The following is a 14,807-nucleotide window of genomic DNA, read 5'->3' on the forward strand; positions in this document are numbered from 1 at the left end:
TCTGATATACTTGATTGATAGTAAGTGGGTGAACCGCCACACTAGGCAGACCACCTAAAAATGACAGTCCCAAAGTATAAATTGCACTCAGCTAAAAAGTAAAAACAACTATTCACACACAATTAGCCTGTGTTCTTAATGAGTTCATTCTTGCTCAAAGCAGGAGTTTTTCTTCCCAATGCTAAATACAAACCATCCAAATAAAGGTAAAATGTATTCAATATGTGATATTAAAATTGAGAGTTTATGCAGTACTTACTGTTTCAACTTTTCTCTAATGTCAGGGCTTTTAATTTCATTCTTTAAGTCTTCAAATGTCTGTACAGCAGAGAGATTGCAGAAGACTCGGTAGTCCTTATAAGATGGGATACCATGATCACGACCCCTCTGGATGTTCATGGCTGCCAAGTCTAGTGCTACAGAATGGGCCATGGAAAAAAGCCTTTCTGTCAATTCTAAATTCAGAAGCTGAGAAGGATTTCGCATTTTTCCAGCAACCCCAAAAAGGCCACGTAGTAGTGGATCAATACCACCTTCCTGAACAATCCGAAAAGGTGAAAAAAAAGCCTTGTGCAAAGGTAGGTGACCCTGTGATATTTCATGAAACGTTTCATTTAAGCGATAAAGAATCGGGTTTATCAATGTGTGGCCAAATCTAAAAGCAGCAGTAGCAAATGCATTCAGAATTCCTCCATTCACATTTGGGTTGTACGATTTGTATTCTCCCATGAGTCTCATACCTTCCTCCCCAATGATTTTCGGTAGCCAGTGCTGGTAAGTTATATGTTGCATTTGGGCTCCCACGATCTTTCTAGCTTCATGATAAACCATTTCCCCATCCCAGTGGGGATTGAGTTTTAAGAGTTCAGATGCAATATGGTTGTGCTCTCTCAGCCATAATGTATGCATAGCAGTTAAGCCTAGCTGTTCATTAGCTCTGTGATCCCCAGCTAAGAAACAAGGGATAGGGCTTTCGTTTTCATCTCTCATGCATTCAGTTGGTGGTCCAGTGGCAAAGGGCAACAAATGTTTTCCAGAGTGCTCTACTTTCAAGCCCTGCTTTAGGAAGCCATTTTGATTTGAGAAGTCACGCAACTGTTGTGATTCATGTACACTGCTCCCATAAACATTTGATGCATCAATATAGGAGGTCAAGTGGTTAATTTGTTCTCTGGCGTACACAGAGTTCATAAGGACAGAGGTCATTCCACTGCCACAGACAGGACTGGAACGAACAAAAAACATGCATTTGGATTTCCTTACACGAGGATCATTTTCAGGGATCATGATTGGAAAACAAGGAGGATCATTGGTACATAAAGTGCTACATGGCTGGCCATCTGAAAACCTGGACATACTTAGAGCGGCAACAGTTTGATCAAGATCATGGTCCAAAAACTGCCCCCACTGCATTAACATATGTGTAAAACGGTCATCTGGTGTAATTGTCTCTGTGCCAATCATTACTGTAGAGATCATTCGTGGCATTGGTAAGTGATGCCCATTGTACACAGTGTCATGGTTTACTCCTCTAGGCAGACTGAAACCATTTTCATACACAGGTTTCAGGATTCGTTCAAAAGCAGTAAGAGAAGAGCCCCACATGGGATGCTGAAGATTGTTACATGTGCCATCATGGGTTCTGTACTTCTGATGGAAACAAATATCAGAGCAATTTGGCGCACGTCGATGGGCTGTACACCCAGAGAGGTTTGCAATGAGGTCTAGATAGTGGGGGGAGACCAGATCATTGTAGCGAAATTCTAAAATAAAAGAATAAGAAAATGGCAAAATAATTTAAAAAATACATAAACACATTCTATTCCTAAAATAAATAGGTCATTATAATATTGTTCTAGTATAGTTAGGTCCATAAATATTTGGACAGAGATGTTTCATTTAAAATTAATTGTGGTAGTGTACAGAACCAAAATTAGAAAAAAGTTGTCTCTGTCCAAATATTTATGGACCCAACTATATGTTATTGGACTCCTTTAATGGAATTATTTTTCACAATTCAGTATGTTTTTAACAAACATTTTTGTTGAAACCTTTCAAAATAAAGTACAGTTTCTCATTTTTAGTTTACTGTTTCATTCTCTAATTAAAAATTGGGAAATTATTTTATCATGTTTCTTAATAAAAATGATTTATCAAATAAATAAGACATTTGAAACGTATAATTTTACCTACTCAGAATTTGTAACAGGATAAAGTTTATAAATTATTTATAAATAATTATAAATATAAATATTCTAATTATTGATATTATTAATGTTATATTTATAGATCTGAGTAAGTTATTGCAGCTGAAAACTTCATTTTCTGTCCAGAAAAAAAAAACTAAAAATAGTTAAAACCTAGCAGGAGCAACAGCAGTCTTTTAAAAAAATATTGGATATTTCGAGGGATTAAACATACTGTAACCACAGAGAAAAGCTGCATTTCTGTAATTTGGCATTGCTTACTATTTTTTGTCTGTGTCTATTTCAAACAAAGCTATCTGCAAGGAATTGATTTTGAAACAATTTATTTTTGATTTGTAGATTGTTGCAGAAAATGAAATGAGTGAAAATGTACAATGCACACTAAAAATGTTCTCAGCCTGTTGCTGTAATAGCCTCCGGGTGTTATACTTTGTGTTTTATATGCAGTGCCAAGAATACAACCATAACTACATCTGTTGGGGAATATTTTTTTAAAGGAGCACAAGAAGAGACAAAGTTTTTCGGGCCAGAATTTATATGTGCCTCTCTATTTCTTCATTATAGAAGAAGGCACCTTTCAAAAACTTGCTGCTCTACCTTCATCCATCAGTTCATTGTAAAGGCCCTCCTCACAACAAGCATACAAGGCTGATGACCTATGAGGCAGTTAGGATATATTCCTGGGAGATAAATGTGAGTGAGAAAAAATTAGAAAAGTATTTAGCTAATAGACTCTGTTGTACAACTTTACAGTATGTCTATTTAAAACTTACCAGCTATGTGACCAAAGAATAAACTTGAGCCCCAGCTAGTTCATCAGGTCTTTTCCTATATCTGACTCAAAATTACTTTCCACTGTACCTCAAATACAGTATATCCAATTAACAATAAACATACATTTTAATTTTGCACAGTAAGTAAGACATCTGTGACAATCTGCATGATGCAGGAAGTTCTTAGGGATAATGACAACTTTCACAGTTGCCGCAAATGCCTTGGTACCACAGAGTAAAACAATTTGCCAGGACCAGGCCCACATTTATCTAAAAATCAAACAAATAACTTGTTACCACATAACATTTATTCTAGAGTGCATACTGAATATAAACCCTTGATGCATATTTTTAATAAAATCATCGTAAACTAGGAACATTTACGGATAGGAATTTAACAAAGGTTATCCCATTAAATAAATATTTGACCCAAGTAACTATAGGGCATTAATCTTTTTAACATTCATCAGGGGTAAATTAATGGAAACAATTACAAATGAAATGATTGAGAAACACGTGTCAAGAAGAGCTGTGTTAATGAAGAATGTGGGTTTAGACAGGAATATTATATTTCACAAATACAGTAATCAAAAAAGCGTACTATCAGGCAGATGTTTATGATATTATCTGATATTTATCTTGATTTTCAGAAGGCACTGAATGAGGGTTCACATGAGAGGCTTGGAAACACACTGGGAGTTCAAGGCATAGTGGTGGGGGGTACAAAATTAGCTTAAAACACAAGAAGCAAAGGGTTATAGTGAGATTAACTTTTTTCTGAATTAAATGATTTTAAAAGTGATGTCACTCAAAGATTGGTGTTGGTGGCACTGCTCTTTTTATAGGACATAAATGATAAAAATATAAATAACAAGCTGGTTAAGCTTCTTCAAATAAACTTTTGTGCAAGCGGAGTAGCTGAAATATCGGTGTACCTTTTTGTGTATTAAAAACATGTCTATCAGTTATACTGTCACATACAACCATGGGGATTGTCTCACTGGTCTTTGTCAAAGGGGGAAGAATAATAAGGTTATTATTTTTTATTAGACCAGCCCTAGTCTTTCTTCCATTTTTCCTGTCTTACAGTGGAGGAACTCCCACAAGATAACCCTGAGGTTGATTCTGGATGAGTAGTCTCCTCTCCTGCCCTAAATAGTCTCCTGACTAGAAGTTGGTTATTATTTCATTTACACAAGTTTATAATCATTCACCACTTTGTTCATTTACTCCTTGTGAATACTCAATCCTGCTTGTACAGTGTAATGAGTGAGAAAACTGATTAATGTAATTTGTAAATTTCATTTGCATCACTTAACATACATTAAACAAAAAAATTAATCTACCTAACCTTAACCTACACTTCATCTAATTTTGGTAATAAAAAAAATACGGGTTCTAACCCAGCATTGGTTGCTGGAACCAAGTTTTGGTGAACCCTAACAGGCCAACTAAGAATATCAACCCCACACATTTTCAGCTTTCATTCATTAAACAAAAATAAGACCTCACATTTTAAGCAATTTAACTTACCAAAAGGAAAAAGTTTTAAAATCTGTACCTGTGTCATTGAAATCGACTGTTAATCCTTGTTTAACGTGTTCTTGGATCAAATGGAGGGTTTGTTCAAAGATCTCTCCTGCCCTCGCTGTCTCAATGGTGAAGGGATCCCGGGGGTAGCGAAACAAAGCAAGCAGGTCATTTGGTGTCCGAGGACGTCTGCAAAGATAAAAAAAAAAAAAAAAAAAAAAAAATGCAGATGTTTGTAAAAGCCCATAAATTAAAGCATGAGCCCAGCATTTATGTTTATTATTTCAAATGCAGCTTGTAATTATTCATGGGAATAGCAAACCTGCAATGAAATTATAAATAAAACTGTTCATTATCCTTGTTTTTTTGTTTTTGTTTTGCTTTTAATTGTGCCACCTGTTACCTTGAGATGATACATAATTTCTTACAGCTACAATTTTTCTTTTAATCCTTTTTAAAAATATTAGCATTACCGACTTTAATACACATCACATGCTTCCTTAACTCAATGCTTCATTACATTTTTTTATGATTTGTGATATACATTGACTAACATTATATATCCTATTCCCTTGATTTGTGTTAATGTTAGATAAAGTACTATAATAAGTTAATCAAAGATTTTAGTTATAAATTCACAGTTACGTTTACAATACATGTCAAATTGCATGTGAAAGGTCAAACTGACAATGGAAAAGATTTAAAGCCAGAGCCTTCTGTTTTGAACAGAACAATTCTGACTACCAAGGTTATTATAGTTTTGCCTTTTTATATTAGTTTTTATTTCTATATTTTTTCTGACCTTACTTGGAAATTCAGTTTAGTTTTAGTTTTCCTTCATCGTGTATTTTTAGTTTTAGTTTAGTTTTTATTTCACAAAGACATTTCTATTTTATTTTTATATATATATTAGTTTCAGTTTTAGTTTTAGTAATTATGACATGGAGTGCCTACGTAGTTAATTTTGTGTCACAATCAGACAGAACTGTATACTTAACAGATTTGGATATGAGTTTAACGTTAGTGGAAGCTTACTGCACTGCCCGGTTTACTATCTGGTTTTGGTTTTGTCTGATAAAAACAAGCATAATCAAAACTAGATACTGAATATGAAAAATTTTAAGCAATTTTATAATTTTTAAAATATTTTCTCATGAAAATCACAGGGGCTTAGGAAGAACAGGGCTCTTAGACTTGGTTGAGTGTGCAGACCCCACCTAGCTGTATTGAGGAAAACAAAGTACAACAAGCATGTAGTGTCAAGGTTAGGGGCAGTGAGTCTTGAATAGACCACCATAAAGGACAGTAAACCCATAATGAGCAGAGCAAGAGCAGGTAATAGGAGTACGGACAGGCATAAAACAACAGAGACAGCGTCTGAGATTAAGAACAACATATACATTATCTAAACCTGTTTATCCAGAGTAGGATCACAGGAAACCTGGAGCCTACCACAGCAGGTTTGGATGTAAAGCAGGAAAAATCCCTTGTATGCAATATGTATGATAAGGCTGATGAAAAGAATATGATATGTCAACTATCTATTTTGAGAGATAGAGAAAAACATTTAAAAAAGGGAGACAAATATTTTAAAATATAATTCTGCTAATGGATTACTTTCATAATATCAGGCATTTTGAGTTGTGAATATGAACTAAAAAAGATAAATTAATAAATATGGAATAAATACAAAAACTCATTAGTATGTTTAGTTTTTCATCACTTGTCAGACTCTCTACCTTTGTATCGCTTTGTTGTTAAATGATGTTTTTAATGCAAAAGTGATTGGTCAGCAACAATATGCTGATCTTGTATGATGACCTAGTCAGTCTCTTGATCAGTGCCGCTTTATTTTCAAAAACCGGGAGTGCTATCCCCTCGACTTTCTTGTATACTCCGATATGGGGATGGATACTTGAGGAGTAAACCGCAAGACTATGATTATATTTTTAAATTATCAACATTAAGGAACCATCAACAACAAATCAAATGAATAATATATTGAGCAATTATTATAAAAGTAAAGTTGAATAAATCGGACTCTGCAGCTGTATAAATAAAAAAAAAAAATCGAGTATGTGTTCAGGTAAAGTACCACTTCCGGGTGATCGATTTGGCCCAAAAGTTAATACAGATCTATAATTGTGGTGTAACAACCACATGCCGAATTTCATCCATCAAACAGACACACACACGCATACACACGCGCGCACAAACACAATTCCAAAAAACAGTATTGTTGGACACTGGTTAGTCTATAACGTCAAGATTCATCAAAATATCGAGGTTCAATTTTTTCATGATTACTATACTTTCGTATATTAGAAAGTAAAAACAATTTCTCCTGTGTGAAGTGGCAGGTGAATTGATGTCAACAAAAACCAGACACCTCAGAAATAAACTGAAACGTTACTCACTCGTGATTTTTCTGTCCATATGGTAAACGTTTTGATGACCAGCACATTCTGATTTCAGCCGTTTGAATTACATCTTGACAAGCACAAGGAAAGGTGGCACGCAAATCGCTTTCTATTTCCCATGCACTTATTTCTTTACGCTCCTGCACTCAGCTTGCTCTGTCACCGCAAATGCTGTGTGAACAGTCGCCCTCCGTCACCAGCTGCCGTTCACTGGATGAAAATGTGCGGGCGGCTCGTGGTGGATGACTTTCTGTTTTAGAATTAAAACTTACAAGGGTTAAAGACTAACGGCAAGAATATTCATTCAAAAACAAAAACTAAAAATATTTTAGTAAATTATTATTTTATTTCAGTTAGTCTTTCCAGCTACTTTAATAGTTTCGTTTAGTTTTAGTTTTTCATTTCAGTTTTGTTAATTATTTTATTTCAGTTTACGAAAATGTTTTTTTAATAATAGTTTCAGTTTTGATTTTAGTTTTCGTTAACTATAATAACCTTGCTGACTACTGTATGTACAGTCTGAGCGAAGATTGATAAAAAAAAGGTTAACTATAGGCATTTTTTCTCAATATTATTTAAGTTGTGTGCTTAGCTGACAGTTTTCTCTTCACAGTAACAGAATGCACAGTTATATTAAGACTATTACACTGTTAAAGTTTTTTTTAATTAAAGACCAAGTAAATAATAACACAGTAAGAAAAGCAATCCCTTTACCCAGATACCAACCAAAGTAACGCACTGTGTTCTAGCTGTGATATGCACACTTGCATGCATTGTGTTGTTTTTGCATTCTTGAATATTTTGAACTTATTTTTCCAGCACAGGGTTAATGGAAGGAACAGGAACCAACACTATAAGGAATGTCAGCCAATTGAACACTCATTTATGTGCATTTCCAACTAAACTAGCAAAATGTTTATTGGTGTAATTACTGTACTAAACTGCAGCACTCTGAAATGAAAATTGTATCAGGATACAGGAGTCGTCAATAACAACTAGCCAAATTTAAAACAGAATAAAAGATCTGAAGACACATACTCAGAATGAGAACAGTAATTGAAGTCAAGGAGCATAGCAAAACAGAACTAGAGCAGTGCTTAGTAAGTGGAGCCAAGATGAAAGCCAAAAGATGTAGTCAAAATACAGAAAATGTTCTTAACCAGAAATCAATTATTAATCTCAAAGAAAATCACTCAAGAGTTTTCAGTTGTATCCACAAATTTGGACAACCAGGAAGTGTACAACGCTGACCTTTTCACCTTCAATCTGATGATGTCATGCACTACACACTTTGGTTGACTTTACCTCAAACAAAATGGCAACCATACACAAAAAGGTCACAAAATGGCAGCACTCATAAGAAAACCAAGAAGGCATAGAGGAAAAATGCATTTCACAAGTAACATTTTTAATGGATTTTTGGCCTCTAAAAACCCTCAAGAAATGTTTCATATATGATTAGAGACCAAAGAACGGTTTAAAAAGAAAAAAAGGGAAGTAATGACATTTGGACTGTGAAAGGATTTTCCAAATAAAGGAGGACTCAGACTGTGAGGTGGTATGGCTAACCACTATTCCATAACGTTATTCTTTAAAAGATAAAGAGCAAGTTTTTAAAGTAGATATGCATAGAATTATCATACTCTTCAATGAACTTGCAATTTTTATTATTCTTTACTTTTCTCCATTTTCTTTTCCCCTTCCTCTGTGGTGGCGTTCTGCGTCACCTCCACCTGATCAAAGCCACCTGTGATGCTAATGTTTGTCTTTTGGCTTGGAACACTTACAGATTTGTTTTCTCTCTCTCAAACCTTGGACAACTGAATTTATCATCAGACCATTATTTAGAGACCTAAAACAACAATTCTATATTTAAGGACTCTGTCTCTCTTAATTATATATCTATCTTATGTAAGTATGCATTATTTATTTTTGCATGCTATTTTATACATTATTTTTCATATCTAATTGGAATATGTTTTATATACACGTAACTACTTTTTGACATCTTGTAAAGCACTTTGAGCTACATGGTTTGTATGAATATGTACTATAGAAATAAATGTTTTTGTTGTTTTGGAAATGTCATAAAACTTCCCACAAAAAGCCATTGTGCTTTGAAATAAAGCAGAATTTAGAGATTTTTAAAGTGCTATTAGACAGCATTGTACATTCCTACAAAATGGCATATAAATATGGGCACATTTCTTGCACCCAAATGATAATTCTATTGCAGCACAATCATGATTAGGCAGCACATTCTTGAAAATATGACTTTTGGCACATTTGGAATGTCAATATCTAAACTTTGATGTAAACCCCATTCAAATCACTTTGTTCAGTTTTAGTTTTAAGTAGAATTGGCACCCTGCACTGCACATGTCAGTAATTTTAAGTTTTTGTCATTTCGCCTGCTAGTCTTGCTGCAGTCTGTTCTAATGTTTCACTTGCTCTGAGCCACTAGGTGGCACTGTCATACAAACTGTAGCAGACATATATGAACATACACACATACACACACACACACATGCACACACACAGATTTTAAGCTATAATTATATGTTAGATAAAGTAAACTTCAGTTTTCTGTTTTAAGAAATAGACACTAGAAAATGGCAAAGGTATTCTAATATAGTACAGTAAAATGAATTCATTACCTTTTCCGCTTGTGCACTATGATGCATTCCTCAAACAGCCTGATTTCTTTACATCACAGTGAGTGAGTACTGGCAGTGATGTTAAAGCTCAGCTACAAAATATTAATAATGCAGCCAAGTCTGAAGTCCTAGTCTCACGTGTTTCTGTAGATCCCAAAGGTTAACTACAATATTAAACTTATTCCTCAATAAGACTACACATTATAAATAAACACTTTGTATTCTATTGCTCTTTTCTAGCCTTCTAATAAATTTAAATTTTAACATGTTGTTGTAAATGCCAGATTTACATAGGTAGGCATGTATGAGAGAAAGAGAATTAATGCATGTGATGTTACAAGTCCAATATGCAGAGTCACACTACAATTGATTCACAAGTTATTAATATTTGCCAGTTTTATTTACCTTTGCGTTTAAATTTTTTTTCCCATGATAGTCTCAAACACATCTTTTCTCATCCTGCTTCCTCGAAAGCAGGAATGCTTTTAACAACTCTGAAATATTGTAGACTCTTTAAAAAACATAAAAATCTTTTACAGATTTGTTAAATTATTATTCTGTTTTTTTTGGTTTTGATTTATCATTGATTTAATTACATACAATTTAGATAATAATAATAATAATACAGCAAATGGTAACGGTTTTCCCAGCAAAAAAATGCAGGTATGAAATAAACACAACACACTAGAGACTGTAATATCGGACATTAGATAACTTTAGATTCAGCATAGTTATTCATCACTATTTTTTATTTAAAAAACCTATTACAGACATGTGTTCTGAGCATCTGTTCTTAAAGAATATCACCATGTCTGTCTCATATTATTATTATTTTTTTTTTACTTTTTCCTTTGGCGTCCAAACTATTTACACCCATGTATAATTTACCTACTCATCATACATTGTGTAACATCACAATAAAAGAAAAAATATTTCAATTTAAGCAGATTATTCTGATGTTGTTAAGGTTAAAATGTCTAACTATTCTCTTAACTATTTTACATGGATCTTTAACCACATATACTTTATATGGTTTGCTTACTTAAGCATTCAACAGTTTGTTTTTTGTTTATAATCAAATGGGTTCATGTAGCATTATATCTGGGTGAATAACAATTAGCTAATTGATTTTCCATGCATATGATAAACATAAATAATGTACAATTAGGTATATATACACAAACTATTAAGGGGAAAAAGTGCCTTTACCAAGTAAAGTCATTTTAGTGGAAATTAATTAGATTAGTCAGTTCCATCAGGATCTACACATTTTCATATAGCTTTACTATACATTTTTCTAATAATTCTTTGTTTTTGTTTTTTTGTATACTTTTTCTTTATAAAACTTTTTTTATTGTCTCTCATGATCCCAGCTGCCTACACTGTCTTAATGTTGCTCATATTATCTTATAAAAGAAGCCATGGAAGCATGGTAAGATTGTCAGCACTTCTGATTTTCTTATAAAAGTTTAACTTCATTGTCTTAGCAAACTCTTGCTTTATATATTTTTGTTTGTACATCTGATTCATCTTTGATTGTTTTGTTCACTGATTTCCCAGTAATGTAGTGTTAACTTTCTGGTCATACAGGAGGTCGCATGCTTATGAATGACAGGTGAATGAAGCACATCCTTGTAGGCTCTACCATAAAAGCTCTTCAGTTTAGGACTTTCATTTTCAGGCTAGCAGTAGGACCCATTAACGGTTTTGAGTGCTATATGTCTATTTTGTTTGTCAATCTGTTACAACTTGAATGCTTGACAGCTAAGCAAATGGTTTTTGTTCCTCCTCCTCCTTCATTTTAATTTGTGTCATCCGAGTCATTACACATCTTAATTCTTCCCAAAAATTAATTGGAGACATTAAGGAAATTCCAGAAACTAATTACTGTAAGGTGCACACCTGATACAAGAAAAGAACATACGACATAATCACCCTTGGCCTGATTATCATCAACACATTCCTTTCATTTTAGCAAGATAATTCATAATTCTAAAACCAAAAAAAAGCAATTTTCAATCAATTACATAAATTATTAACTTTCAGCTATCAAATTAATTTCAACTATTTCAACTACAGTTGATCATTTCAAAAAATGAACCACCCACCTCATAGTCATACTGGAAGAATGCTAAATCTCCTAAGTACAGTATCGGGGATGGTAGGAATAATGGGAGGCATGCTGTATAAGAATATAAAAATATTGTAAACAAAAAGTGACCCTTCAGTCCATCAAGCTTGTTGTTTAGCAAATAGTAAAGCTGTCCTAATACCTTATCCAGACACTTCTTAACGGTTATCAAGGGTTCTGCTTCATCTACAAGACTCAATAGTTTGTTCCAAATTCCCAAAATTCTTTGTGTAAAGAACTGGTTCATGGCTTCAGTCCTAAATTAATTTCCAATAAATTTCCACTGGTATCCTTGAGTAAATGATTCGCCATTTAGTTGAAAGAATTCTTCTGGATCTACTTTAACAAGACTTTTGTATATTTTGAACATGTGGTGATCCATCCATCCATCCATTTTCTGAATCCAAACACAGGGTCACGGGGGTCTGCTGGTGCCAATCCCAGTCAACACAGGGCACAAAGCAGGAACCAATCCCGGGCAGGGTGCTAACCCACCGCAGGACACACACAAACACACACACACACACACACACACACCAAGCACACACTAGGGACAATTTAGAATCGACAGTCCTCCTAACCTGCACGTCTTTGGACTGTGGGAGGAAACCGGAGCGCCCGGAGGAAACCCACACAGACACGGGAAGAACACGCAAACTCCATGCAGGGAGGACCAGGAAGCGAACCCAGGTCTCCTAACAGCGAGGCAGCAGCGCTACCACTGCGCCGCCCAACATGTGGTGATAATATCTCAAATTTTAAAAGTACTGCTTATTTTAGAGTTCATTATTTCCCAAAAAATACAAATTTACCTTTGGGTTTTCTTTATTTACCATCTTGTTTCTTGGGGTTTAATTGAATTGTTCTTTCCAATATCTCTCTCAGAAATATGAAGTTTTTCCAGTTATAGTTCATGCTGACTAGACTTAGTGTCCTGTCAGGTTCAACAACCTTGAGTGCTAAGAAAGGCGTCTATTAAATAAAATGTATTATTATTATTATTATGAACTCTCTACAAGCCTATTTTTTTCCTTTTTTTCCCCCGCCTTGCCTTTTTGTGCTTTCTTTTAAAGATCTTGATAAATACTGTATATAATATTTCAAGGAATTTTGAGTTTTTATATGGTTTTACTCTTTCTCCTTTTTGATATTCAACTGTTTGAGTCTGGCGTTAGGCTGCTATGGGTGAAGCCTGCTCAGCAAATAATAACTATGTGCCACTGAAATATCGTAGTCAGTTCATGATTTTCATTAATTTTTTGTTTTGAGGTCAACTGTGCATTTACTTCCAATTAGTCATAATGACACTTTTACATACTTCTAGTATATTTTAAAAATTTGGTCTGTACGCCTCATGACCAGTGCATGCTGGGGTGCAAAATTACATTTTGGGTTCCATAACAGATTTCTTATGGTGGGATAACTTGAAAATTTTCATGGAACATGAGTACTTTTTATAGCCATTGTACTGTATAATGCAATGCAAGGAGAATAAGGGGGCCCACTCCACTCACATGAGGCCTCCCAGGTACTTTGTTAAACTTAGCCATTATCTTCTGTGACTAACACTTTACAATTCATGCTATACTGTATAACCTAAAATTCTATCAGACTTACTAATCATTTCTTTGAAGTGTCTTACAGGGGACACTGACAGACTCTTCCTAGATGTACATTCAAGTTTCAGGAACCTCAACAATCTATATATACCCTATATAATTCGCTAAGCCGCCACCAGCACAAGCAAGACACCCATGGAAGCACGCAGGATGGAGCCACGGCCACCAACTCTAAGACCATAGGATACGACGACAACTCACATAGCCACGCCCACCAACTCGGACGCAGCAACTCACAAAACACGGCGTCATTGGATACGATGACAACTCGCCGAGTCATGCCCACCAACTCGGACGCAGCAACACTCTGCTACACTCCACATGCACTTCTGAGCCACGTTGACTTTTCATTATTCTTTTCGGTTATGACGCACGACCGCGTCCACCATCGCAAACTGTTTTACATGCCATGGTCTTAGTGTTGGTGGGTGAGTCTCCGTGAGTTACTCTTGCGAGCGGGCACATGACCAGGCGGTGTGTATGCTTCGAGAACGAGGGTGAACGTGGCAGGACCATCTAAAAAGAGGCCTGTTTGTCGCGGATGTGAATCGCTGTATGCAACATGTAAAACAGTTTGAGAGAGGTATCCCATGGTCTTAGAGTTGGTGGGCGGGTGTCCGTGAGTTGCTCTTGCGACCAGGCACATGACCAGGCAGTGTGTATGCTTCGATGTGAATCGCTGTATGCAGCGTGTAAAACAGTTTGTTTGTCGCGGATGTGAATCGCTGTATGCAGCATGTAAAACTGTTTGTTTGTCAAGGATAATTTGCCTTTTACTTTTACACGAAGACAATTTCCTGTTAGATTGGCCTTTGCGATGACAATTAATAAGGCATAGGGCCAAACTTTCAAAAAGATTTGCATGTATCTGCCAAAACCAGTTTTCAGTCACGGACAATTGTATGTTGCTCTCTCCAGAGTTCCATCTTTTCACTCACTTACTGTTGTATCCTCAAACCCACCCCTTTAAGACAACTGTGTCTTTCCGGAAGTGTTCAGCCATCAATAAATAATTATGTGGCGTATGCCTGCAGGAACACGTGCAGCGAGTGAGCGAGTCAGAGAGAGAGAGAGCGACACAGAGGCGAGCGAGAGAGACACACACACATACAGACGCGCACGAGAGAGAGGGGGCTGGACACATAAGAATAATAATAATGATACTTCATTACATTGATATAGCAGTGTTCTCAGTATTCAAAGCGCTATCCACACAGGGAGGAACCGGGAAATGAACCCAAAATCTTCCACAGTCTCCTTACTGCAAAGCAGCAGCACTACCACTGCGCCACAAGGCAGTTAAAGAATGCACCGGGCTCACTTCTGTTTACAGCGATCGGGTCGTAGCGTGCATTGTTGCAATGTTACTTTTCTTGGTGGCTTATTACATTACGGATGTTTCACATGTTCATTTTTTCCTTGTGCTTAAAAGACATTAAAAAAGTGTTTCTCAACTGTGACTCAGGAACA

At 35.5% G+C, this 14,807-nt stretch overlaps 1 protein-coding gene across 2 annotated transcripts in view; it reads right to left on the reverse strand.

The window, feature by feature from the left end:
* Nucleotides 1-14,807, reverse strand: part of LOC114653869 (peroxidasin homolog) — a 279,611-nt gene that overhangs the window by 47,359 nt on the left and 217,445 nt on the right. For both annotated transcript variants that reach the window (XM_051929375.1, XM_051929376.1), the window contains exons 16-17: nt 4,542-4,699; nt 260-1,763 (exon numbers count right to left, since the gene is read on the reverse strand). In XM_051929375.1, the coding sequence (XP_051785335.1) occupies nt 260-1,763; nt 4,542-4,699 (1,662 nt within the window). The remainder of the gene's footprint in view (nt 1-259; nt 1,764-4,541; nt 4,700-14,807) is intronic.

Source organism: Erpetoichthys calabaricus, chromosome 6 (genome assembly GCF_900747795.2).
Source record: "Erpetoichthys calabaricus chromosome 6, fErpCal1.3, whole genome shotgun sequence".
Classification (NCBI taxonomy): Eukaryota; Metazoa; Chordata; class Cladistia; order Polypteriformes; family Polypteridae; genus Erpetoichthys; species Erpetoichthys calabaricus.